The sequence below is a fragment of the Etheostoma spectabile genome, unplaced genomic scaffold, assembly GCF_008692095.1.
Source record: "Etheostoma spectabile isolate EspeVRDwgs_2016 unplaced genomic scaffold, UIUC_Espe_1.0 scaffold00005820, whole genome shotgun sequence".
Taxonomy (NCBI): Eukaryota; Metazoa; Chordata; class Actinopteri; order Perciformes; family Percidae; genus Etheostoma; species Etheostoma spectabile.
Window position 1 is genome coordinate 5,785 of NW_022603302.1, and position 26,094 is coordinate 31,878.

The window sequence follows — 26,094 nt, forward strand, 5'->3', positions numbered from 1 at the left end:
GCACGGAGCTTTGGCGGGTGCGGATGGGGGGTTTAGTCCGAGGGGGGGTGCTTAAGTTCGGGTACACAGGTTCGCCCGGTGCGCAAGGTTCTGGAGGGTTGGGACTGGGGCTGTGGGAGTCTGGGGGGGGGGGCTGGGCTGGACTGGCAGAGCTCGGACCGCTGACGGCGCGTCCTCACCGCGGTAAAGTAGAGGTGGTGGTGGGGGGGGAGAGAGGGGGGGGGGGGAGATAACGGAGACTAGGACCGGAGGCAGCGCGCGAGTTTGCAGCAGTCTGCCCGCTCAGGCGCGCTCTTCCTGGGGTAAAATGAACGCGAGGACCGGAGAGAGGGACAGTTGAGAGGGGGGAATTGGCAGCAGCTGTCCCCGCCCAAGGCGCGCTCTTCCTGGTAAAATGAACCGCGAGGGACCGGAGAGAGGGACAGGTGGGAGAGGGGGGAATTGGCAGCAGCTGTCCCCGCCAAAGGCGCGCTCTTCCTGGTTTAAAATGAGATGAGTTTATATCAGAAATAACCCCAGTTAAAAGCACAAAGGAAGATTCTTTTTCCCCCCCTTAATCAGAGAAAGTCAACACATATGTACTCTGATTAAGGCACCAGTGACCAGTCACAAAATAATACTTTGCATATATTTGCTTCAGCGTGCACATGTAAGAAACGCCGTCATTGCCGTTGTGCACACACACACACACACCCACACACACACACACACACACCACACACACACACACACACAATACATACATGCATACATACATACATACATACATGCAAACATACAGTACGCATACATAGATACACACAGTACACATACACACATACACACACACAGTACACATACACACACACAGTACACATACATACACACAGTAGACATACACACAGTACACACACAGACATACATACATGCACACCTGGACTTCAATTCACACCTGGTCCCTTTATCACTTCAGTACTGGACTCAACACTGACACTTTAATGATAGTCGATGGTCTTTTCTTTGTTTATTTGACAAATGTTCTCATATTTGTTATTGTTGTTACTTTGTTGTCTTTATACTGTCTTTTTTCTATTTTTTCATTTATTTTTCTCTTGCTAAAAGTGCGGCTGCAAATTTCAATACAGAGGAGTCCAAGTCTAAGCACGCACGCACACACACACAGAGACAGAGAGATACAGAGAGCCAGAGACTCCATGGATACACACAGTATCACATGTGTAGCCTTTGTAGCAAGATTTCACACAATTTTTCTAAGTGTCAGAGGGTGCGGTGTCCCCGGCGGCCACCAGAGGGACGGCAACATCAGAGCTGCTCTCTGTAGCAAAGGACGTGTACATATGTGTAACTGCTCGTAGCAAGGGCCTGCAGGATAGAGGGTTGAAGCAGAAGTGCACCCCGGGGGCACTTTTTCTCTGGCCTGTAACTTTTGACGTGAAGGTGCCAGAGGCGAGGCAGTTAGACGCACCCCCCAAAAGCACTTACTGGCTTTCCAGTGGTGCCGAGCACAAGTCTGTGCGGGTTACGGTTAGGGCCAGGCGAGGGTTGTTTTAGCCAGTTTGCACCCATTTGCATCTTTTTGGGCCTTATGGAGCAGGCTGAGAGCCCTGGAGGTCAGAGGCCAGACTCAGAGCCAGTTGCTGGGCCTCAGCAGGGAGCATGTGGGTGCTGGAGGGTGTTAACCCAGCCTCAGTCCTGGTTATTGGGGCTTAGAGTGGAGGCCTGTAGCCATGGAGGTCAAAGGTCAGACCCAGAGCCAGTTACTGGGCCTAGGGAGGGAGTGTGTGTGAGTGAGTGAGAGACACACACACACACACACACACACACACACACACAATACATACATGCATACATACATACATACATGCAAACATACAGTACGCATACATAGATACACACAGTACACATACACACATACACACACACAGTACACATACACACACACAGTACACATACATACACACAGTAGACATACACACAGTACACACACAGACATACATACATGCACACCTGGACTTCAATTCACACCTGGTCCCTTTATCACTTCAGTACTGGACTCAACACTGACACTTTAATGATAGTCGATGGTCTTTTCTTTGTTTATTTGACAAATGTTCTCATATTTGTTATTGTTGTTACTTTGTTGTCTTTATACTGTCTTTTTTCTATTTTTTCATTTATTTTTCTCTTGCTAAAAGTGCGGCTGCAAATTTCAATACAGAGGAGTCCAAGTCTAAGCACGCACGCACACACACACAGAGACAGAGAGATACAGAGAGCCAGAGACTCCATGGATACACACAGTATCACATGTGTAGCCTTTGTAGCAAGATTTCACACAATTTTTCTAAGTGTCAGAGGGTGCGGTGTCCCCGGCGGCCACCAGAGGGACGGCAACATCAGAGCTGCTCTCTGTAGCAAAGGACGTGTACATATGTGTAACTGCTCGTAGCAAGGGCCTGCAGGATAGAGGGTTGAAGCAGAAGTGCACCCCGGGGGCACTTTTTCTCTGGCCTGTAACTTTTGACGTGAAGGTGCCAGAGGCGAGGCAGTTAGACGCACCCCCCCAAAGCACTTACTGGCTTTCCAGTGGTGCCGAGCACAAGTCTGTGCGGGTTACGGTTAGGGCCAGGCGAGGGTTGTTTTAGCCAGTTTGCACCCATTTGCATCTTTTTGGGCCTTATGGAGCAGGCTGAGAGCCCTGGAGGTCAGAGGCCAGACTCAGAGCCAGTTGCTGGGCCTCAGCAGGGAGCATGTGGGTGCTGGAGGGTGTTAACCCAGCCTCAGTCCTGGTTATTGGGGCTTAGAGTGGAGGCCTGTAGCCATGGAGGTCAAAGGTCAGACCCAGAGCCAGTTACTGGGCCTAGGGAGGGAGTGTGTGTGAGTGAGTGAGAGACACACACACACACACACACACACACACACACACACAACATACATGCATACATACATACATACATGCAAACATACAGTACGCATACATAGATACACACAGTACACATACACACATACACACACACAGTACACATACACACACACAGTACACATACATACACACAGTAGACATACACACAGTACACACACAGACATACATACATGCACACCTGGACTTCAATTCACACCTGGTCCCTTTATCACTTCAGTACTGGACTCAACACTGACACTTTAATGATAGTCGATGGTCTTTTCTTTGTTTATTTGACAAATGTTCTCATATTTGTTATTGTTGTTACTTTGTTGTCTTTATACTGTCTTTTTTCTATTTTTTCATTTATTTTTCTCTTGCTAAAAGTGCGGCTGCAAATTTCAATACAGAGGAGTCCAAGTCTAAGCACGCACGCACACACACACAGAGACAGAGAGATACAGAGAGCCAGAGACTCCATGGATACACACAGTATCACATGTGTAGCCTTTGTAGCAAGATTTCACACAATTTTTCTAAGTGTCAGAGGGTGCGGTGTCCCCGGCGGCCACCAGAGGGACGGCAACATCAGAGCTGCTCTCTGTAGCAAAGGACGTGTACATATGTGTAACTGCTCGTAGCAAGGGCCTGCAGGATAGAGGGTTGAAGCAGAAGTGCACCCCGGGGGCACTTTTTCTCTGGCCTGTAACTTTTGACGTGAAGGTGCCAGAGGCGAGGCAGTTAGACGCACCCCCCCAAAAGCACTTACTGGCTTTCCAGTGGTGCCGAGCACAAGTCTGTGCGGGTTACGGTTAGGGCCAGGCGAGGGTTGTTTTAGCCAGTTTGCACCCATTTGCATCTTTTTGGGCCTTATGGAGCAGGCTGAGAGCCCTGGAGGTCAGAGGTCAGACTCAGAGCCAGTTACTGGGCCTCAGCAGGGAGCATGTGGGTGCTGGAGGGTGTTATCCCAGCCTCAGTCCTGGTTATTGGGGCTTAGAGTGGAGGCCTGTAGCCATGGAGGTCAAAGGTCAGACCCAGAGCCAGTTACTGGGCCTAGGGAGGGAGTGTGTGTGAGTGAGTGAGAGACACACACACACACACACACACACACACACACACACCCACACACACACACACACACACCACACACACACACACACACCACACACACACACACACACACACACACAACAAGTTATTTTAAAAGAAGACAATTTAAAAAAGTGGATCTGTTTTCCAAGACATTACAACAAAAGAGACAGCAACTTCCGTTTTGATGCTTTTAATTTGATATCCAAAGGAAGTCACATGTCAATTTCATGACAGGAAGTTGACACAGTTGTTTATCTTCCGTCAGCGGCGCCGGTGGAGTTGTAGCTAACGGAGGAATATATCCGCCCAGTGCGTTGTTGGAAAGGAGTGACAGTCAAAGGCAAAAGAAGACAGAGAGGGGTGAGTCAAGTGTGTTTGCAGAAACGACTTTGTGGTGGCAGTTGTTGCGTGCTCTAGCCGTGGCAAGGTGTGCTCGTGTGGGCAGAGTGGCTGGCTGCGAGCACCTGGAAACGCGAGTAGCCTACAATGAATCCATGTACGTTGCATCGCTGTGGTCTGTGTTGTAGACCAGCTAAAAGCGTGTGTTAGAAGGTATCGGTCTGAGGCTATGTTCTGACTACAGACACGCACACACACAGAGAGAGGGACACGCACACACACAGAGAGAGGGACACGCACACACACAGAGAGAGGGACACGCACACACACAGAGAGAGAGACGCACTGAATTCATATCTTACTAATGAGTCAGAATCTTATTAACCTGGAGTCCCAGTTTCTGTCATAATAATCATATATGTTATGTTTTAGGCCTGTTGGCAGAAATCCATTTAAAATGTAGCCTTTGCCATATAAAGACGTGTCCTCCATGTCCACTGAAGTTCCTCAGTGTCTCTCTAGTAACATTTTTGTGCTCCAGGTAGCTTTCGCAAGGCTACTTTTACTTTTATACTTTAAGTAAATTTCCAAGCCTGTACTTTGTTACTTTTACTTGAGTAAAGAAGTTTAATCAGTACTTCCACTTTTACCAGAGTATTCTTTAACACAAGTATCTGTACTTGTAACCCTAACCCTTTCCGTACTTAAGTAGAAGTACAGATACTTGTGTTAAAGAATACTCTGGTAAAAGTGGAAGTACTGATTAAATGCTCCCGGGGGCATTGCTGTTATAGCCCGGTTGGGTTTAGGAAACTGCCTGGCAACGTCTCCTAGCACATCTGTCATTGCGAAGCCAGCCTGGCAATGAATATAAATAAATATGAAGGTGGGCCTCCTGAATAATGCAATTTTAATGAACTGGTAAAGCAGTCAGAGTTGTCTCAATGCACTTCATTTATTGTTACAATTTCAAAGAAATACAATTTTTATTTTCTATTTTTAATTCATGTTTTTAAGGGTGCCAGCCCTCAACATTCTTTCTTTGCCCCCTGCAGCACCTTTATCCTGGCTGCACGTGGGAGTGGTCACGCAGCTGGCCCAAGAGGTGCAATCAGTGTGAGCCACAGGAAGTCAGAGGGAGGAGAGCCACATGAGGCAGCAGCAGCTGCGTTTCACAGAGGAGATCTCGATCTTCGAGGTGAGGAACAACCCAAATCCCTTCTTTCTTTTAACCCGCAGGTACTGAATTTATAGTTTTGTGTCGACGTTATTTCAGTCAATTCAGAAATCGAGTGCTTTTGCAAGTCCCTGTGCGTTTTCATGACGTTTTTGGTCTGTTAGGGTGGCGGTCAACACATGGCTCGAAATTGAAGTAGTCAATTGTTTAAGAAGTCGTGTGTGGGTCGTTTGCATGTCATTTAACACACTAACGCAAGATGAGAAGCACCTGCTTGGTCTGTACGTCATCTGAATTAAATGATGTACTGAGATGTATCAATTTAACTTGGCCTAATTTGATGTGAGCCAGTCAATCCATAGATCAAAAAACAACAACAACAACAACAACGTTCTGTTGTGCTGTTTGTTTCCATGTGCAGAGAGCAGGTCAGGAGAGGATGGAGGGCGAGGAGGCTCCAAGCCACAGGCCCAGACTGGGCCCAGAACTGAGCTGGACGTACTCTACAAGCTGTCCCACAGACGGTAAGGGTGTTATCCAATTGATCCATGGGCATCGGTGTATTTCTGCATCATCAGAACTAATTCTTGGCTTAAATGTGGGTCTGAAATTCCTCTGGATTTTTAGGCTAACTGGAGCTCAGGCGACAGTTTCAAACGTCTCGTTCTACTCTCTGCTCTGTGTTTTCTCCCTGATGTGTTTCACCTGTTGTTAGGAGGAGGAGGAGCAGGAGGAGGGGAAAAAGACGCCGACGCCGTACTAGGGGAACAGGAGGAGGAGGAGGAGGAGGAGGAGGAGGAGAGAGGAGGAAGAGGGGCTCCTTCAGACAGACCCAGAGAACCAAAAGTGAGTCATTTTCAGTTCATTCGCACCTTTTCATTTTCCTTGTTAAATGGTTGAAAAAAACCTTGATCTTTTCCAACTATGGGGTGGAGTCCGTCATCCGTTTCTTCACTCTACACATGGGTGGTACTCGCCTGATTTAGCGTTAGTCATCTGGTTAAGTTTGAAGCTGATTGGAGCGCAAAATGACACTTCCTAGCATTAAAGAGTTCCACACCTGCAACCCGGGTCTCTTTGCATTGAAATAAATATGAAGGTGGGCCTCCTGCAATTGTAATAAACTGGTAAAGTACTTTTAAATAAATGCGTTTGGACTACATCATTAAATTCTCTCCTATTTGTCGATGAATTTAACGTTCTTCTTTTCTTCTTGGGGAGAAAGGTGGCAGATTGAGACGATGTCGGCCCGGCGCCTCGCCAATTCTCTGCCCCGCACCGGACGCAGACTTCACCCCCGTGGCCTCAGACAACACCAAAGCTCTCCTGAGGGAGGTCGGCAATCACAGAGACTTTGGCCAATTCCTTCATGCCGACTTTCACTGGACCGCACCCTGCACCAGCCTCGCCAATCCCCACTGCGTCCGGTATACGTTTGATGTCGACGGCGTCATGATCCAGTTGCGTCACACGAGGGGCATGGTTGCAGAGATCTATTTGAACCTGTCCCGTGTGGTTGCCACGCTGCAGCCCAGAAGGCGTGGCGGCACTTAGAAATTGCCTGGGCCACAAAATATCAAACGTTGAAGGCGGCTACGTCCTGACGCTCTACGCCGTCCCCAGCAGCCTGACAGAGCCGGACTTCAGCCTGAAAAATCCAAGCTTGTATGGCACACTTGCGGCCGAACTGCTAAATGAGGTAACTGAGAGTTTTTCCGACCCTTCAACCACCTGCCAGAGAAGGACATGACCCGCCCCACTGTCCAGAAGCAACCCACCACCAACCCTGCGTCCCACCGAGAGTATGGACGTGGGCCAGGCCATTGCGAGCGTGCTGTCGAAGACGGGCAGGACAACCTTCCTACAGATGTACGCCCATCCATTGCAACCATCCTTTCAAACATCAGGGCAGTGCAGTGCTGGTCACTTGCGGCTTGAGCCACCCAGACTCCAAGGCTTCCCTTACCAGCAGGGCGCTCTCTTACCTGGTGCATGTCCGGGACTTGACGCTTTGCCCCTATGACTTTGACCCGACAGAGGTTTTTTTTTTTTTTTTTTTTTCTTTTCTTTTAAAGTGGACCTGTCTGCTCTGCAAAAGCTCTTCCAGGACCATGTGCTGCCGGTGCCCCTCTGGAGCTGGACGTACTCTACAAGCTGTCCCACAGACAGGGTAAGGGTGTTATCTAATGGATCAATGGGCATAGGTGTATTTCTGCATCTTTAGAACTAATTCATAGCTTAAATGTGGGTCTGACATTCCTCTGGATTTTTAGGCTAACTGGAGCTCAGACGACAGTTTCAAACGTCTCGTTCTACTCTCTGCTCTGTGTTTTCTCCCTGATGTGTTTCACCTGTTGTTAGGAGGAGGAGGAGGAGCAGGAGGAGAGGGTTAGGGGTTAGGGTCAGGGGGGTTAGGGTCAGGGGTTAGGGTCAGGGGTTAGGGTCAGGGGTTAGGGTCAGGGGTTAGGGTCAGGGGTTAGGGTCAGGGTTAGGGTCAGGGGTTAGGGTCAGGGGGGTTAGGGTTAGGGGTTAGGGTCAGGGGTTAGGGTCAGGGGTTAGGGTCGGAGGGTTAGGGTCAGGGGTTAGGGTTAGGGGTTAGGGTCAGGGGGGTTAGGGTTAGGGTTAGGGGTTAGGGTCAGGGGTTAGGGTCGGAGGGTTAGGGTCAGGGGTTAGGGTCAGGGGGGTTAGGGTCGGGGGTTAGGGTCAGGGGTTAGGGTCAGGGGTTAGGGTCAGGGGGGTTAGGGTCAGGGGTTAGGGTCAGGGGGGTTAGGGTCAGGGGTTAGGGTCAGGGGGGTTAGGGTCAGGGGGGTTAGGGTCAGGGTTAGGGTCAGGGGTTAGGGTTAGGGTTAGGGTTAGGATAAGGGGTTGAAGCAGAAGTGCACCCCGGGGGCACTTTTTCTCTGGCCTGTAACTTTTGACGTGGAGGTGCCAGAGGCGAGGCAGTTAGACGCACCCCCCCAAAAGCACTTACTGGCTTTCCAGTGGTGCCGAGCACAAGTCTGTGCGGGTTACGGTTAGGGCCAGGAGAGGGTTGTTTTAGCCAGTTTGCACCCATTTGCATCTTTTTGGGCCTTATGGAGCAGGCTGAGAGCCCTGGAGGTCAGAGGTCAGACTCAGAGCCAGTTACTGGGCCTCAGCAGGGAGCATGTGGGTGCTGGAGGGTGTTATCCCAGCCTCAGTCCTGGTTATTGGGGCTTAGAGTGGAGGCCTCTAGCCATGGAGGTCAAAGGTCAGACCCAGAGCCAGTTACTGGGCCTAGGGAGGGAGTGTGTGTGAGTGAGTGAGAGACACACACACACACACACACACACACACACACACACACACACACCATACATACATGCATACATACATACATACATACATGCAAACATACAGTACACATACATAGATACACACATACACACACACAGTACACATACACACACACAGTACACATACATACACACAGTAGACATACACACAGTACACACACAGACATACATACACACACACACACACACACACACAATAAATACATACATACATACATACATACATACATGCAAACATACAGTACACATACATAGATACACACACACAGTACACATACACACACACAGTACACATACATACACACAGTAGACATACACACAGTACACACACAGACATACATACATGCACACCTGGACTTCAATTCACACCTGGTCACTTTATCACTTCAGTACTGGACTCAACACTGACACTTTAATGATAGTTGATGGTCTTTTCTTTGTTTATTTGACAAATGTTCTTATATTTGTTATTATTGTTATTTTGTTGTCTTTATACTGTCTTTTTTCTATTTTTTCATTTCTTTTTCTCTTGCTAAAAGTGCTGCTGGAAATTTCAATACAAAGAAGTCCAAGTCTAAGCACGCACGCACGCACGCGCGCGCGCGCACACACACACACACACACACACACACACACACACAGTTACATTGTGTAACTTGCTCTGTGTTTCACCTGTTGTTAGGAGGAGGAGGAGGAGCAGGAGGAGGGGAAAAAGACGCCGACGCCGTACTAGGGGAACAGGAGGAGGAGGAGGAGGAGGAGGAGGAGGAGAGAGGAGGAAGAGGGGCTCCTTCAGACAGACCCAGAGAACCAAAAGTGAGTCATTTTCAGTTCATTCGCACCTTTTCATTTTCCTTGTTAAATGGTTGAAAAAAACCTTGATCTTTTCCAACTATGGGGTGGAGTCCGTCATCCGTTTCTTCACTCTACACATGGGTGGTACTCGCCTGATTTAGCGTTAGTCATCTGGTTAAGTTTGAAGCTGATTGGAGCGCAAAATGACACTTTCTAGCATTAAAGAGTTCCACACCTGCAACCCGGGTCTCTTTGCATTGAAATAAATATGAAGGTGGGCCTCCTGCAATTGTAATAAACTGGTAAAGTACTTTTAAATAAATGCGTTTGGACTACATCATTAAATTCTCTCCTATTTGTCGATGAATTTAACGTTCTTCTTTTCTTCTTGGGGAGAAAGGTGGCAGATTGAGACGATGTCGGCCCGGCGCCTCGCCAATTCTCTGCCCCGCACCGGACGCAGACTTCACCCCCGTGGCCTCAGACAACACCAAAGCTCTCCTGAGCTGGAGGTGTACACATAGCACGGCAGGCCCTGGATGGCAACATCCTTGCAGAGGCTCCCAAAGGAGATGGAGGGAGGTTTGCTCCTCAACACGCTGACCTTCATGTCCTGCGTGGCCTTTATCCAGAATGGAGCCTACGTAGACCATGTGCATCTTCAAAATCTTTGCCACCAAATGGGCCTTGCCGCAGGCCAGACTGCAGCAGCTGCTGATCCCGGGGAAACTCACCCTGGACAAAGTGAAGAATGAGGATTTGGAGGCTGCGTCAGACTGTCCCCTACAAGGTTTGTTTTGATATGTTCATGTGGTTCTTTGTTTCTTTTTGGTGGTTGCTTTTTCCCAAGCACTGTCTGTTTTTTTTTATAAAGGCGCTGTGCAAATGAAGCTTTTCAAATTACTATTGCCACAATAACAATGGCTATTGCTATTACTTATCGTCATTGTTCTATTTGTATAAGTTGCAGAATCAAGCTGCCCTCATCCCGTCCCTGCCACCGCCACCCACCAAATTGGAGGACTTTGGCCAGCCCCAGGAAGAGCGGTCTGTTGGAAGAAGATATGGGTCTGTTGGAGGCGTTGGATCTGTCGGTGAAAGTGGAAGAGAAGGGTCTGTCAGACGAAAGTGAAGGATCTTATGGTTTGCCAGCTTACCAAGTGCAGGCTAAAGAAACTGTTCAACTGAAAAAAGATGCACGTTTTATTTGAATTAGAGTGACACTGAATGACCAAAGTAAATGTTAAATGTAAGAAAGTAAGTGTATAATGCAATATGTTATAACATAATAGTTTATATAATGGTATATAATAGTTGTTATTGCATGCTGGATGCTTGGAGTTGCGATTTTCCCTCCCGTTGTCCTCAGTCCCTGGAAACTGAGCATTGCACTGACGAGCTTTGTTCTGTAACTGTCTTTGTGAATGTTTTAATGTGCCCACATGAACGCAGTCAGACTGATAGCTAGTGGGATTGCTGCGCTAGGTCCTGTCTAGACTCAGAGTCTACGGAAGGCTTTTCAAAGCTGAGCTGAAGTCGGAGGCAAGCACAGCTTGCTTAGGTCTGTAGCTCTCCACCCACATCACAGATCTGATCCCCCTCTGCATAGGTAATGCCTATAATAATGATTGTTAGTATTGTTGTTGTTATTATTAGGTCAAAGTCATGTTCTTGTCTGTAGACACTTATTTTGAGAAAAGTATGTGTTTGCATTGGTGTGTAGCTCTATTTGAATGTGTTTTATTCAATAAAGCTGTTGCTGAAAAAACACATTTTCATCATTTCTTGGCACGCACTCATTTCTCGTCTGGTTTTATATATTGTCATATGTTCAGCACTAATGAAGCCCCAGTGCTAAGAGTAATAAGCCACGTCTACTTTGAATACAGAGACAAGATTAGGCCGTACTGAATTCAAACATATTCAACATTTTATTAGTTTTTAATGTTCCCTCCTCCCTGCTTCAGTCCCATTGTTGGCTGTGGGAATAGTGGATACGTGGTGAATCAAAGCTGTCCTCCTGTCCATCCCAGTGAGGCTCGAGCAGCCCGCTCAGGTGGAGAGCGTCAGAGGTCAAGCTGGCACACAACTTACACAACTTGGCCACGAGGGGGCGGCAACACGCTGCTCTCCGTGTCAACGGGCCGGGTTAACAGGAGACCAGGCGCTGCCGTTTTTGTTCGGCTTATAACGTTTGACAGGAAGGTGCCAGAGCTATGGCAGCTAGACCTACCCCCCCAAAAGCCCTTACTGGCTTCCCAGTGGTGCCAAGCAATAGTCCGTACGACCTTCCCCTCCGGAGATATTATCAAAAACGGGTCTATTTCCTGGTTAAATTGCATAAATTAACGTCAAGCGAAAGCGAGGAACTCTGGGTAACCGCACCATGGATTAAGGGAGTGGGACACATTGGGTCCTTTATATAGAGCATGTGGCGCTGATTGAACTGAGCTCATGTGTAGGCTGCGGTCAGGATTCAGGCCAGGGCCCGGAAGAAGTTGTGTCGGCGGTAGCCGTGCTTTTGCCAAGAAGAGCACGGCTACGTCAGCTTGCACACGGCTCTCCCCACACTTTTAATTCGAACTTTTCGGTACTTTGGTGTGGGTAAAACACAAGCGTTAAGTGCAAATAATGTGTATGGAGACAGCAGAATGAACAGCAATATTTCAGGTGGACCACTCTCTCACGTGTCTGCACGATAAACAACACACGCTGCTCTGGCGAAAGCTGTCATTCACCTCGCTGTAAGTCAGTTAGGTTACCCGAGGCACGAAACTTGATTTAGGTTACCAGGGGCACGGAGCTTTGGCGGGTGCGGATGGGGGGTTTAGTCCGAGGGGGGGTGCTTAAGTTCGGGTACACAGGTTCGCCCGGTGCGCAAGGTTCTGGAGGGTTGGGACTGGGGCTGTGGGAGTCTGGGGGGGGGGGCTGGGCTGGACTGGCAGAGCTCGGACCGCTGACGGCGCGTCCTCACCGCGGTAAAGTAGAGGTGGTGGTGGGGGGGGAGAGAGGGGGGGGGGGGGGGGGGAGACTAGGACCGGAGGCAGCGCGCGAGTTTGCAGCAGGTCTGCCCGCTCAAGGCGCGCTCTTCCTGGGGTAAAATGAACCGCGAGGGACCGGAGAGAGGGACAGGTGGGAGAGGGGGGAATTGGCAGCAGCTGTCCCCGCCAAGGCGCGCTCTTCCTGGGGTAAAATGAACCGCGAGGGACCGGAGAGAGGGACAGGTGGGAGAGGGGGGAATTGGCAGCAGCTGTCCCCGCCAAAGGCGCGCTCTTCCTGGGTTAAAATGAGATGAGTTTATATCAGAAATAACCCCAGTTAAAAGCACAAAGGAAGATTCTTTTTCCCCCCCCTTAATCAGAGAAAGTCAACACATATGTACTCTGATTAAGGCACCAGTGACCAGTCACAAAATAATACTTTGCATATATTTGCTTCAGCGTGCACATGTAAGAAACGCCGTCATTGCCGTTGTGCACACACACACACACACCCACACACACACACACACACACACACACACACACACACACACACAATACATACATGCATACATACATACATACATACATACATGCAAACATACAGTACGCATACATAGATACACACAGTACACATACACACATACACACACACAGTACACATACACACACACAGTACACATACATACACACAGTAGACATACACACAGTACACACACAGACATACATACATGCACACCTGGACTTCAATTCACACCTGGTCCCTTTATCACTTCAGTACTGGACTCAACACTGACACTTTAATGATAGTCGATGGTCTTTTCTTTGTTTATTTGACAAATGTTCTCATATTTGTTATTGTTGTTACTTTGTTGTCTTTATACTGTCTTTTTTCTATTTTTTCATTTATTTTTCTCTTGCTAAAAGTGCGGCTGCAAATTTCAATACAGAGGAGTCCAAGTCTAAGCACGCACGCACACACACACAGAGACAGAGAGATACAGAGAGCCAGAGACTCCATGGATACACACAGTATCACATGTGTAGCCTTTGTAGCAAGATTTCACACAATTTTTCTAAGTGTCAGAGGGTGCGGTGTCCCCGGCGGCCACCAGAGGGACGGCAACATCAGAGCTGCTCTCTGTAGCAAAGGACGTGTACATATGTGTAACTGCTCGTAGCAAGGGCCTGCAGGATAGAGGGTTGAAGCAGAAGTGCACCCCGGGGGCACTTTTTCTCTGGCCTGTAACTTTTGACGTGAAGGTGCCAGAGGCGAGGCAGTTAGACGCACCCCCCCAAAAGCACTTACTGGCTTTCCAGTGGTGCCGAGCACAAGTCTGTGCGGGTTACGGTTAGGGCCAGGCGAGGGTTGTTTTAGCCAGTTTGCACCCATTTGCATCTTTTTGGGCCTTATGGAGCAGGCTGAGAGCCCTGGAGGTCAGAGGCCAGACTCAGAGCCAGTTGCTGGGCCTCAGCAGGGAGCATGTGGGTGCTGGAGGGTGTTAACCCAGCCTCAGTCCTGGTTATTGGGGCTTAGAGTGGAGGCCTGTAGCCATGGAGGTCAAAGGTCAGACCCAGAGCCAGTTACTGGGCCTAGGGAGGGAGTGTGTGTGAGTGAGTGAGAGACACACACACACACACACACACACACACACACACAATACATACATGCATACATACATACATACATGCAAACATACAGTACGCATACATAGATACACACAGTACACATACACACATACACACACACAGTACACATACACACACACAGTACACATACATACACACAGTAGACATACACACAGTACACACACAGACATACATACATGCACACCTGGACTTCAATTCACACCTGGTCCCTTTATCACTTCAGTACTGGACTCAACACTGACACTTTAATGATAGTCGATGGTCTTTTCTTTGTTTATTTGACAAATGTTCTCATATTTGTTATTGTTGTTACTTTGTTGTCTTTATACTGTCTTTTTTCTATTTTTTCATTTATTTTTCTCTTGCTAAAAGTGCGGCTGCAAATTTCAATACAGAGGAGTCCAAGTCTAAGCACGCACGCACACACACACAGAGACAGAGAGATACAGAGAGCCAGAGACTCCATGGATACACACAGTATCACATGTGTAGCCTTTGTAGCAAGATTTCACACAATTTTTCTAAGTGTCAGAGGGTGCGGTGTCCCCGGCGGCCACCAGAGGGACGGCAACATCAGAGCTGCTCTCTGTAGCAAAGGACGTGTACATATGTGTAACTGCTCGTAGCAAGGGCCTGCAGGATAGAGGGTTGAAGCAGAAGTGCACCCCGGGGGCACTTTTTCTCTGGCCTGTAACTTTTGACGTGAAGGTGCCAGAGGCGAGGCAGTTAGACGCACCCCCCCAAAAGCACTTACTGGCTTTCCAGTGGTGCCGAGCACAAGTCTGTGCGGGTTACGGTTAGGGCCAGGCGAGGGTTGTTTTAGCCAGTTTGCACCCATTTGCATCTTTTTGGGCCTTATGGAGCAGGCTGAGAGCCCTGGAGGTCAGAGGCCAGACTCAGAGCCAGTTGCTGGGCCTCAGCAGGGAGCATGTGGGTGCTGGAGGGTGTTAACCCAGCCTCAGTCCTGGTTATTGGGGCTTAGAGTGGAGGCCTGTAGCCATGGAGGTCAAAGGTCAGACCCAGAGCCAGTTACTGGGCCTAGGGAGGGAGTGTGTGTGAGTGAGTGAGAGACACACACACACACACACACACACACACACACACAATACATACATGCATACATACATACATACATGCAAACATACAGTACGCATACATAGATACACACAGTACACATACACACATACACACACACAGTACACATACACACACACAGTACACATACATACACACAGTAGACATACACACAGTACACACACAGACATACATACATGCACACCTGGACTTCAATTCACACCTGGTCCCTTTATCACTTCAGTACTGGACTCAACACTGACACTTTAATGATAGTCGATGGTCTTTTCTTTGTTTATTTGACAAATGTTCTCATATTTGTTATTGTTGTTACTTTGTTGTCTTTATACTGTCTTTTTTCTATTTTTTCATTTATTTTTCTCTTGCTAAAAGTGCGGCTGCAAATTTCAATACAGAGGAGTCCAAGTCTAAGCACGCACGCACACACACACAGAGACAGAGAGATACAGAGAGCCAGAGACTCCATGGATACACACAGTATCACATGTGTAGCCTTTGTAGCAAGATTTCACACAATTTTTCTAAGTGTCAGAGGGTGCGGTGTCCCCGGCGGCCACCAGAGGGACGGCAACATCAGAGCTGCTCTCTGTAGCAAAGGACGTGTACATATGTGTAACTGCTCGTAGCAAGGGCCTGCAGGATAGAGGGTTGAAGCAGAAGTGCACCCCGGGGGCACTTTTTCTCTGGCCTGTAACTTTTGACGTGAAGGTGCCAGAGGCGAGGCAGTTAGACGCACCCCCCCAAAAGCACTTACTGGCTTTCCAGTGGTGCCGAGCACAAGTCTGTGCGGGTTACGGTTAGGGCCAGGCGAGGGTTGTTTTAGCCAGTTTGCACCCATTTGCATCTTTTTGGGCCTTATGGAGCAGGCTGAGAGCCCTGGAGGTCAGAGGTCAGACTCAGAGCCAGTTACTGGGCCTCAGCAGGGAGCATGTGGGTGCTGGAGGGTGTTATCCCAGCCTCAGTCCTGGTTATTGGGGCTTAGAGTGGAGGCCTGTAGCCATGGAGGTCAAAGGTCAGACCCAGAGCCAGTTACTGGGCCTAGGGAGGGAGTGTGTGTGAGTGAGTGAGAGACACACACACACACACACACACACACACACACACACCCCACACACACACACACACACACACACACACACACACACACACACACACACACACACACACACACAACAAGTTATTTTAAAAGAAGACAATTTAAAAAAGTGGATCTGTTTTCCAAGACATTACAACAAAAGAGACAGCAACTTCCGTTTTGATGCTTTTAATTTGATATCCAAAGGAAGTCACATGTCAATTTCATGACAGGAAGTTGACACAGTTGTTTATCTTCCGTCAGCGGCGCCGGTGGAGTTGTAGCTAACGGAGGAATATATCCGCCCAGTGCGTTGTTGGAAAGGAGTGACAGTCAAAGGCAAAAGAAGACAGAGAGGGGTGAGTCAAGTGTGTTTGCAGAAACGACTTTGTGGTGGCAGTTGTTGCGTGCTCTAGCCGTGGCAAGGTGTGCTCGTGTGGGCAGAGTGGCTGGCTGCGAGCACCTGGAAACGCGAGTAGCCTACAATGAATCCATGTACGTTGCATCGCTGTGGTCTGTGTTGTAGACCAGCTAAAAGCGTGTGTTAGAAGGTATCGGTCTGAGGCTATGTTCTGACTACAGACACGCACACACACAGAGAGAGGGACACGCACACACACAGAGAGAGGGACACGCACACACACAGAGAGAGGGACACGCACACACACAGAGAGAGAGACGCACTGAATTCATATCTTACTAATGAGTCAGAATCTTATTAACCTGGAGTCCCAGTTTCTGTCATAATAATCATATATGTTATGTTTTAGGCCTGTTGGCAGAAATCCATTTAAAATGTAGCCTTTGCCATATAAAGACGTGTCCTCCATGTCCACTGAAGTTCCTCAGTGTCTCTCTAGTAACATTTTTGTGCTCCAGGTAGCTTTCGCAAGGCTACTTTTACTTTTATACTTTAAGTAAATTTCCAAGCCTGTACTTTGTTACTTTTACTTGAGTAAAGAAGTTTAATCAGTACTTCCACTTTTACCAGAGTATTCTTTAACACAAGTATCTGTACTTGTAACCCTAACCCTTTCCGTACTTAAGTAGAAGTACAGATACTTGTGTTAAAGAATACTCTGGTAAAAGTGGAAGTACTGATTAAATGCTCCCGGGGGCATTGCTGTTATAGCCCGGTTGGGTTTAGGAAACTGCCTGGCAACGTCTCCTAGCACATCTGTCATTGCGAAGCCAGCCTGGCAATGAATATAAATAAATATGAAGGTGGGCCTCCTGAATAATGCAATTTTAATGAACTGGTAAAGCAGTCAGAGTTGTCTCAATGCACTTCATTTATTGTTACAATTTCAAAGAAATACAATTTTTATTTTCTATTTTTAATTCATGTTTTTAAGGGTGCCAGCCCTCAACATTCTTTCTTTGCCCCCTGCAGCACCTTTATCCTGGCTGCACGTGGGAGTGGTCACGCAGCTGGCCCAAGAGGTGCAATCAGTGTGAGCCACAGGAAGTCAGAGGGAGGAGAGCCACATGAGGCAGCAGCAGCTGCGTTTCACAGAGGAGATCTCGATCTTCGAGGTGAGGAACAACCCAAATCCCTTCTTTCTTTTAACCCGCAGGTACTGAATTTATAGTTTTGTGTCGACGTTATTTCAGTCAATTCAGAAATCGAGTGCTTTTGCAAGTCCCTGTGCGTTTTCATGACGTTTTTGGTCTGTTAGGGTGGCGGTCAACACATGGCTCGAAATTGAAGTAGTCAATTGTTTAAGAAGTCGTGTGTGGGTCGTTTGCATGTCATTTAACACACTAACGCAAGATGAGAAGCACCTGCTTGGTCTGTACGTCATCTGAATTAAATGATGTACTGAGATGTATCAATTTAACTTGGCCTAATTTGATGTGAGCCAGTCAATCCATAGATCAAAAAACAACAACAACAACAACAACGTTCTGTTGTGCTGTTTGTTTCCATGTGCAGAGAGCAGGTCAGGAGAGGATGGAGGGCGAGGAGGCTCCAAGCCACAGGCCCAGACTGGGCCCAGAACTGAGCTGGACGTACTCTACAAGCTGTCCCACAGACGGTAAGGGTGTTATCCAATTGATCCATGGGCATCGGTGTATTTCTGCATCATCAGAACTAATTCTTGGCTTAAATGTGGGTCTGAAATTCCTCTGGATTTTTAGGCTAACTGGAGCTCAGGCGACAGTTTCAAACGTCTCGTTCTACTCTCTGCTCTGTGTTTTCTCCCTGATGTGTTTCACCTGTTGTTAGGAGGAGGAGGAGCAGGAGGAGGGGAAAAAGACGCCGACGCCGTACTAGGGGAACAGGAGGAGGAGGAGGAGGAGGAGGAGGAGGAGAGAGGAGGAAGAGGGGCTCCTTCAGACAGACCCAGAGAACCAAAAGTGAGTCATTTTCAGTTCATTCGCACCTTTTCATTTTCCTTGTTAAATGGTTGAAAAAAACCTTGATCTTTTCCAACTATGGGGTGGAGTCCGTCATCCGTTTCTTCACTCTACACATGGGTGGTACTCGCCTGATTTAGCGTTAGTCATCTGGTTAAGTTTGAAGCTGATTGGAGCGCAAAATGACACTTCCTAGCATTAAAGAGTTCCACACCTGCAACCCGGGTCTCTTTGCATTGAAATAAATATGAAGGTGGGCCTCCTGCAATTGTAATAAACTGGTAAAGTACTTTTAAATAAATGCGTTTGGACTACATCATTAAATTCTCTCCTATTTGTCGATGAATTTAACGTTCTTCTTTTCTTCTTGGGGAGAAAGGTGGCAGATTGAGACGATGTCGGCCCGGCGCCTCGCCAATTCTCTGCCCCGCACCGGACGCAGACTTCACCCCCGTGGCCTCAGACAACACCAAAGCTCTCCTGAGGGAGGTCGGCAATCACAGAGACTTTGGCCAATTCCTTCATGCCGACTTTCACTGGACCGCACCCTGCACCAGCCTCGCCAATCCCCACTGCGTCCGGTATACGTTTGATGTCGACGGCGTCATGATCCAGTTGCGTCACACGAGGGGCATGGTTGCAGAGATCTATTTGAACCTGTCCCGTGTGGTTGCCACGCTGCAGCCCAGAAGGCGTGGCGGCACTTAGAAATTGCCTGGGCCACAAAATATCAAACGTTGAAGGCGGCTACGTCCTGACGCTCTACGCCGTCCCCAGCAGCCTGACAGAGCCGGACTTCAGCCTGAAAAATCCAAGCTTGTATGGCACACTTGCGGCCGAACTGCTAAATGAGGTAACTGAGAGTTTTTCCGACCCTTCAACCACCTGCCAGAGAAGGACATGACCCGCCCCACTGTCCAGAAGCAACCCACCACCAACCCTGCGTCCCACCGAGAGTATGGACGTGGGCCAGGCCATTGCGAGCGTGCTGTCGAAGACGGGCAGGACAACCTTCCTACAGATGTACGCCCATCCATTGCAACCATCCTTTCAAACATCAGGGCAGTGCAGTGCTGGTCACTTGCGGCTTGAGCCACCCAGACTCCAAGGCTTCCCTTACCAGCAGGGCGCTCTCTTACCTGGTGCATGTCCGGGACTTGACGCTTTGCCCCTATGACTTTGACCCGACAGAGGTTTTTTTTTTTTTTTTTTTTTCTTTTCTTTTAAAGTGGACCTGTCTGCTCTGCAAAAGCTCTTCCAGGACCATGTGCTGCCGGTGCCCCTCTGGAGCTGGACGTACTCTACAAGCTGTCCCACAGACAGGGTAAGGGTGTTATCTAATGGATCAATGGGCATAGGTGTATTTCTGCATCTTTAGAACTAATTCATAGCTTAAATGTGGGTCTGACATTCCTCTGGATTTTTAGGCTAACTGGAGCTCAGACGACAGTTTCAAACGTCTCGTTCTACTCTCTGCTCTGTGTTTTCTCCCTGATGTGTTTCACCTGTTGTTAGGAGGAGGAGGAGGAGCAGGAGGAGAGGGTTAGGGGTTAGGGTCAGGGGGGTTAGGGTCAGGGGTTAGGGTCAGGGGTTAGGGTCAGGGGTTAGGGTCAGGGGTTAGGGTCAGGGGTTAGGGTCAGGGGTTAGGGTCAGGGGTTAGGGTCAGGGGGGTTAGGGTTAGGGGTTAGGGTCAGGGGTTAGGGTCAGGGGTTAGGGTCGGAGGGTTAGGGTCAGGGGTTAGGGTTAGGGGTTAGGGTCAGGGGGGTTAGGGTTAGGGTTAGGGGTTAGGGTCAGGGGTTAGGGTCGGAGGGTTAGGGTCAGGGGTTAGGGTCAGGGGGGTTAGGGTCGGGGGTTAGGGTCAGGGGTTAGGGTCAGGGGTTAGGGTCAGGGGGGTTAGGGTCAGGGGTTAGGGTCAGGGGGGTTAGGGTCAGGGGTTAGGGTCAGGGGGGTTAGGGTCAGGGGGGTTAGGGTCAGGGGTTAGGGTCAGGGGTTAGGGTTAGGGTTAGGGTTAGGATAAGGGGTTGAAGCAGAAGTGCACCCCGGGGGCACTTTTTCTCTGGCCTGTAACTTTTGACGTGGAGGTGCCAGAGGCGAGGCAGTTAGACGCACCCCCCCAAAAGCACTTACTGGCTTTCCAGTGGTGCCGAGCACAAGTCTGTGCGGGTTACGGTTAGGGCCAGGAGAGGGTTGTTTTAGCCAGTTTGCACCCATTTGCATCTTTTTGGGCCTTATGGAGCAGGCTGAGAGCCCTGGAGGTCAGAGGTCAGACTCAGAGCCAGTTACTGGGCCTCAGCAGGGAGCATGTGGGTGCTGGAGGGTGTTATCCCAGCCTCAGTCCTGGTTATTGGGGCTTAGAGTGGAGGCCTCTAGCCATGGAGGTCAAAGGTCAGACCCAGAGCCAGTTACTGGGCCTAGGGAGGGAGTGTGTGTGAGTGAGTGAGAGACACACACACACACACACACACACACACACACACACACACCATACATACATGCATACATACATACATACATACATGCAAACATACAGTACACATACATAGATACACACATACACACACACAGTACACATACACACACACAGTACACATACATACACACAGTAGACATACACACAGTACACACACAGACATACATACACACACACACACACACACAATAAATACATACATACATACATACATACATACATGCAAACATACAGTACACATACATAGATACACACACACAGTACACATACACACACACAGTACACATACATACACACAGTAGACATACACACAGTACACACACAGACATACATACATGCACACCTGGACTTCAATTCACACCTGGTCACTTTATCACTTCAGTACTGGACTCAACACTGACACTTTAATGATAGTTGATGGTCTTTTCTTTGTTTATTTGACAAATGTTCTTATATTTGTTATTATTGTTATTTTGTTGTCTTTATACTGTCTTTTTTCTATTTTTTCATTTCTTTTTCTCTTGCTAAAAGTGCTGCTGGAAATTTCAATACAAAGAAGTCCAAGTCTAAGCACGCACGCACGCACGCGCGCGCGCGCACACACACACACACACACACACACACACACAGTTACATTGTGTAACTTGCTCTGTGTTTCACCTGTTGTTAGGAGGAGGAGGAGGAGCAGGAGGAGGGGAAAAAGACGCCGACGCCGTACTAGGGGAACAGGAGGAGGAGGAGGAGGAGGAGGAGGAGAGAGAGGAAGAGGGGCTCCTTCAGACAGACCCAGAGAACCAAAAGTGAGTCATTTTCAGTTCATTCGCACCTTTTCATTTTCCTTGTTAAATGGTTGAAAAAAACCTTGATCTTTTCCAACTATGGGGTGGAGTCCGTCATCCGTTTCTTCACTCTACACATGGGTGGTACTCGCCTGATTTAGCGTTAGTCATCTGGTTAAGTTTGAAGCTGATTGGAGCGCAAAATGACACTTTCTAGCATTAAAGAGTTCCACACCTGCAACCCGGGTCTCTTTGCATTGAAATAAATATGAAGGTGGGCCTCCTGCAATTGTAATAAACTGGTAAAGTACTTTTAAATAAATGCGTTTGGACTACATCATTAAATTCTCTCCTATTTGTCGATGAATTTAACGTTCTTCTTTTCTTCTTGGGGAGAAAGGTGGCAGATTGAGACGATGTCGGCCCGGCGCCTCGCCAATTCTCTGCCCCGCACCGGACGCAGACTTCACCCCCGTGGCCTCAGACAACACCAAAGCTCTCCTGAGCTGGAGGTGTACACATAGCACGGCAGGCCCTGGATGGCAACATCCTTGCAGAGGCTCCCAAAGGAGATGGAGGGAGGTTTGCTCCTCAACACGCTGACCTTCATGTCCTGCGTGGCCTTTATCCAGAATGGAGCCTACGTAGACCATGTGCATCTTCAAAATCTTTGCCACCAAATGGGCCTTGCCGCAGGCCAGACTGCAGCAGCTGCTGATCCCGGGGAAACTCACCCTGGACAAAGTGAAGAATGAGGATTTGGAGGCTGCGTCAGACTGTCCCCTACAAGGTTTGTTTTGATATGTTCATGTGGTTCTTTGTTTCTTTTTGGTGGTTGCTTTTTCCCAAGCACTGTCTGTTTTTTTTTATAAAGGCGCTGTGCAAATGAAGCTTTTCAAATTACTATTGCCACAATAACAATGGCTATTGCTATTACTTATCGTCATTGTTCTATTTGTATAAGTTGCAGAATCAAGCTGCCCTCATCCCGTCCCTGCCACCGCCACCCACCAAATTGGAGGACTTTGGCCAGCCCCAGGAAGAGCGGTCTGTTGGAAGAAGATATGGGTCTGTTGGAGGCGTTGGATCTGTCGGTGAAAGTGGAAGAGAAGGGTCTGTCAGACGAAAGTGAAGGATCTTATGGTTTGCCAGCTTACCAAGTGCAGGCTAAAGAAACTGTTCAACTGAAAAAAGATGCACGTTTTATTTGAATTAGAGTGACACTGAATGACCAAAGTAAATGTTAAATGTAAGAAAGTAAGTGTATAATGCAATATGTTATAACATAATAGTTTATATAATGGTATATAATAGTTGTTATTGCATGCTGGATGCTTGGAGTTGCGATTTTCCCTCCCGTTGTCCTCAGTCCCTGGAAACTGAGCATTGCACTGACGAGCTTTGTTCTGTAACTGTCTTTGTGAATGTTTTAATGTGCCCACATGAACGCAGTCAGACTGATAGCTAGTGGGATTGCTGCGCTAGGTCCTGTCTAGACTCAGAGTCTACGGAAGGCTTTTCAAAGCTGAGCTGAAGTCGGAGGCAAGCACAGCTTGCTTAGGTCTGTAGCTCTCCACCCACATCACAGATCTGATCCCCCTCTGCATAGGTAATGCCTATAATAATGATTGTTAGTATTGTTGTTGTTATTATTAGGTCAAAGTCATGTTCTTGTCTGTAGACACTTATTTTGAGAAAAGTATGTGTTTGCATTGGTGTGTAGCTCTATTTGAATGTGTTTTATTCAATAAAGCTGTTGCTGAAAAAACACATTTTCATCATTTCTTGGCACGCACTCATTTCTCGTCTGGTTTTATATATTGTCATATGTTCAGCACTAATGAAGCCCCAGTGCTAAGAGTAATAAGCCACGTCTACTTTGAATACAGAGACAAGATTAGGCCGTACTGAATTCAAACATATTCAACATTTTATTAGTTTTTAATGTTCCCTCCTCCCTGCTTCAGTCCCATTGTTGGCTGTGGGAATAGTGGATACGTGGTGAATCAAAGCTGTCCTCCTGTCCATCCCAGTGAGGCTCGAGCAGCCCGCTCAGGTGGAGAGCGTCAGAGGTCAAGCTGGCACACAACTTACACAACTTGGCCACGAGGGGGCGGCAACACGCTGCTCTCCGTGTCAACGGGCCGGGTTAACAGGAGACCAGGCGCTGCCGTTTTTGTTCGGCTTATAACGTTTGACAGGAAGGTGCCAGAGCTATGGCAGCTAGACCTACCCCCCCAAAAGCCCTTACTGGCTTCCCAGTGGTGCCAAGCAATAGTCCGTACGACCTTCCCCTCCGGAGATATTATCAAAAACGGGTCTATTTCCTGGTTAAATTGCATAAATTAACGTCAAGCGAAAGCGAGGAACTCTGGGTAACCGCACCATGGATTAAGGGAGTGGGACACATTGGGTCCTTTATATAGAGCATGTGGCGCTGATTGAACTGAGCTCATGTGTAGGCTGCGGTCAGGATTCAGGCCAGGGCCCGGAAGAAGTTGTGTCGGCGGTAGCCGTGCTTTTGCCAAGAAGAGCACGGCTACGTCAGCTTGCACACGGCTCTCCCCACACTTTTAATTCGAACTTTTCGGTACTTTGGTGTGGGTAAAACACAAGCGTTAAGTGCAAATAATGTGTATGGAGACAGCAGAATGAACAGCAATATTTCAGGTGGACCACTCTCTCACGTGTCTGCACGATAAACAACACACGCTGCTCTGGCGAAAGCTGTCATTCACCTCGCTGTAAGTCAGTTAGGTTACCCGAGGCACGAAACTTGATTTAGGTTACCAGGGGCACGGAGCTTTGGCGGGTGCGGATGGGGGGTTTAGTCCGAGGGGGGGTGCTTAAGTTCGGGTACACAGGTTCGCCCGGTGCGCAAGGTTCTGGAGGGTTGGGACTGGGGCTGTGGGAGTCTGGGGGGGGGGGGCTGGGCTGGACTGGCAGAGCTCGGACCGCTGACGGCGCGTCCTCACCGCGGTAAAGTAGAGGTGGTGGTGGGGGGGGAGAGAGGGGGGGGGGGGGGGGGGGAGATAACGGAGACTAGGACCGGAGGCAGCGCGCGAGTTTGCAGCAGGTCTGCCCGCTCAAGGCGCGCTCTTCCTGGGGTAAAATGAACCGCGAGGGACCGGAGAGAGGGACAGGTGGGAGAGGGGGGAATTGGCAGCAGCTGTCCCCGCCAAAGGCGCGCTCTTCCTGGGTTAAAATGAGATGAGTTTATATCAGAAATAACCCCAGTTAAAAGCACAAAGGAAGATTCTTTTTCCCCCCCCTTAATCAGAGAAAGTCAACACATATGTACTCTGATTAAGGCACCAGTGACCAGTCACAAAATAATACTTTGCATATATTTGCTTCAGCGTGCACATGTAAGAAACGCCGTCATTGCCGTTGTGCACACACACACACACACCCACACACACACACACACACACACACACACACACACACACAATACATACATGCATACATACATACATACATGCAAACATACAGTACGCATACATAGATACACACAGTACACATACACACATACACACACACAGTACACATACACACACACAGTACACATACATACACACAGTAGACATACACACAGTACACACACAGACATACATACATGCACACCTGGACTTCAATTCACACCTGGTCCCTTTATCACTTCAGTACTGGACTCAACACTGACACTTTAATGATAGTCGATGGTCTTTTCTTTGTTTATTTGACAAATGTTCTCATATTTGTTATTATTGTTACTTTGTTGTCTTTATACTGTCTTTTTTCTATTTTTTCATTTATTTTTCTCTTGCTAAAAGTGCGGCTGCAAATTTCAATACAGAGGAGTCCAAGTCTAAGCACGCACGCACACACACACAGAGACAGAGAGATACAGAGAGCCAGAGACTCCATGGATACACACAGTATCACATGTGTAGCCTTTGTAGCAAGATTTCACACAATTTTTCTAAGTGTCAGAGGGTGCGGTGTCCCCGGCGGCCACCAGAGGGACGGCAACATCAGAGCTGCTCTCTGTAGCAAAGGACGTGTACATATGTGTAACTGCT

General features: G+C 48.4%; 1 protein-coding gene and 1 long non-coding RNA gene across 3 annotated transcripts; both read left to right on the forward strand.

Annotated features, from left to right (window-relative positions):
* The first annotated feature begins 4,116 nt into the window (after positions 1–4,116).
* LOC116677785 (cerebral cavernous malformations 2 protein-like) lies at positions 4,117–23,749 on the forward strand. Of its 2 annotated transcripts, XM_032508041.1 has the most exons (7): positions 4,117–4,354; positions 5,389–5,531; positions 5,932–6,034; positions 18,357–18,459; positions 18,651–18,781; positions 22,431–22,820; positions 22,995–23,749. In XM_032508041.1, the coding sequence occupies exons 2-6, from the start codon at positions 5,484–5,486 to the stop codon at positions 22,631–22,633; spliced, it is 588 nt and encodes a 195-aa protein (XP_032363932.1). In that variant the 5' UTR covers positions 4,117–4,354; positions 5,389–5,483; the 3' UTR covers positions 22,634–22,820; positions 22,995–23,749. The 2 variants fall into 2 exon arrangements, with proteins under 2 accessions (XP_032363932.1, XP_032363931.1); XM_032508040.1 differs by lacking the exons at positions 4,117–4,354; positions 5,389–5,531; positions 5,932–6,034 and adding exons at positions 7,585–7,680; positions 17,814–17,956.
* LOC116677786 (uncharacterized) lies at positions 9,606–11,338 on the forward strand. The gene is made up of 3 exons (XR_004329057.1): positions 9,606–9,640; positions 10,020–10,409; positions 10,584–11,338. It is a non-coding gene; the product is annotated as an uncharacterized LOC116677786 (long non-coding RNA).
* Positions 23,750–26,094: the final 2,345 nt, after the last annotated feature.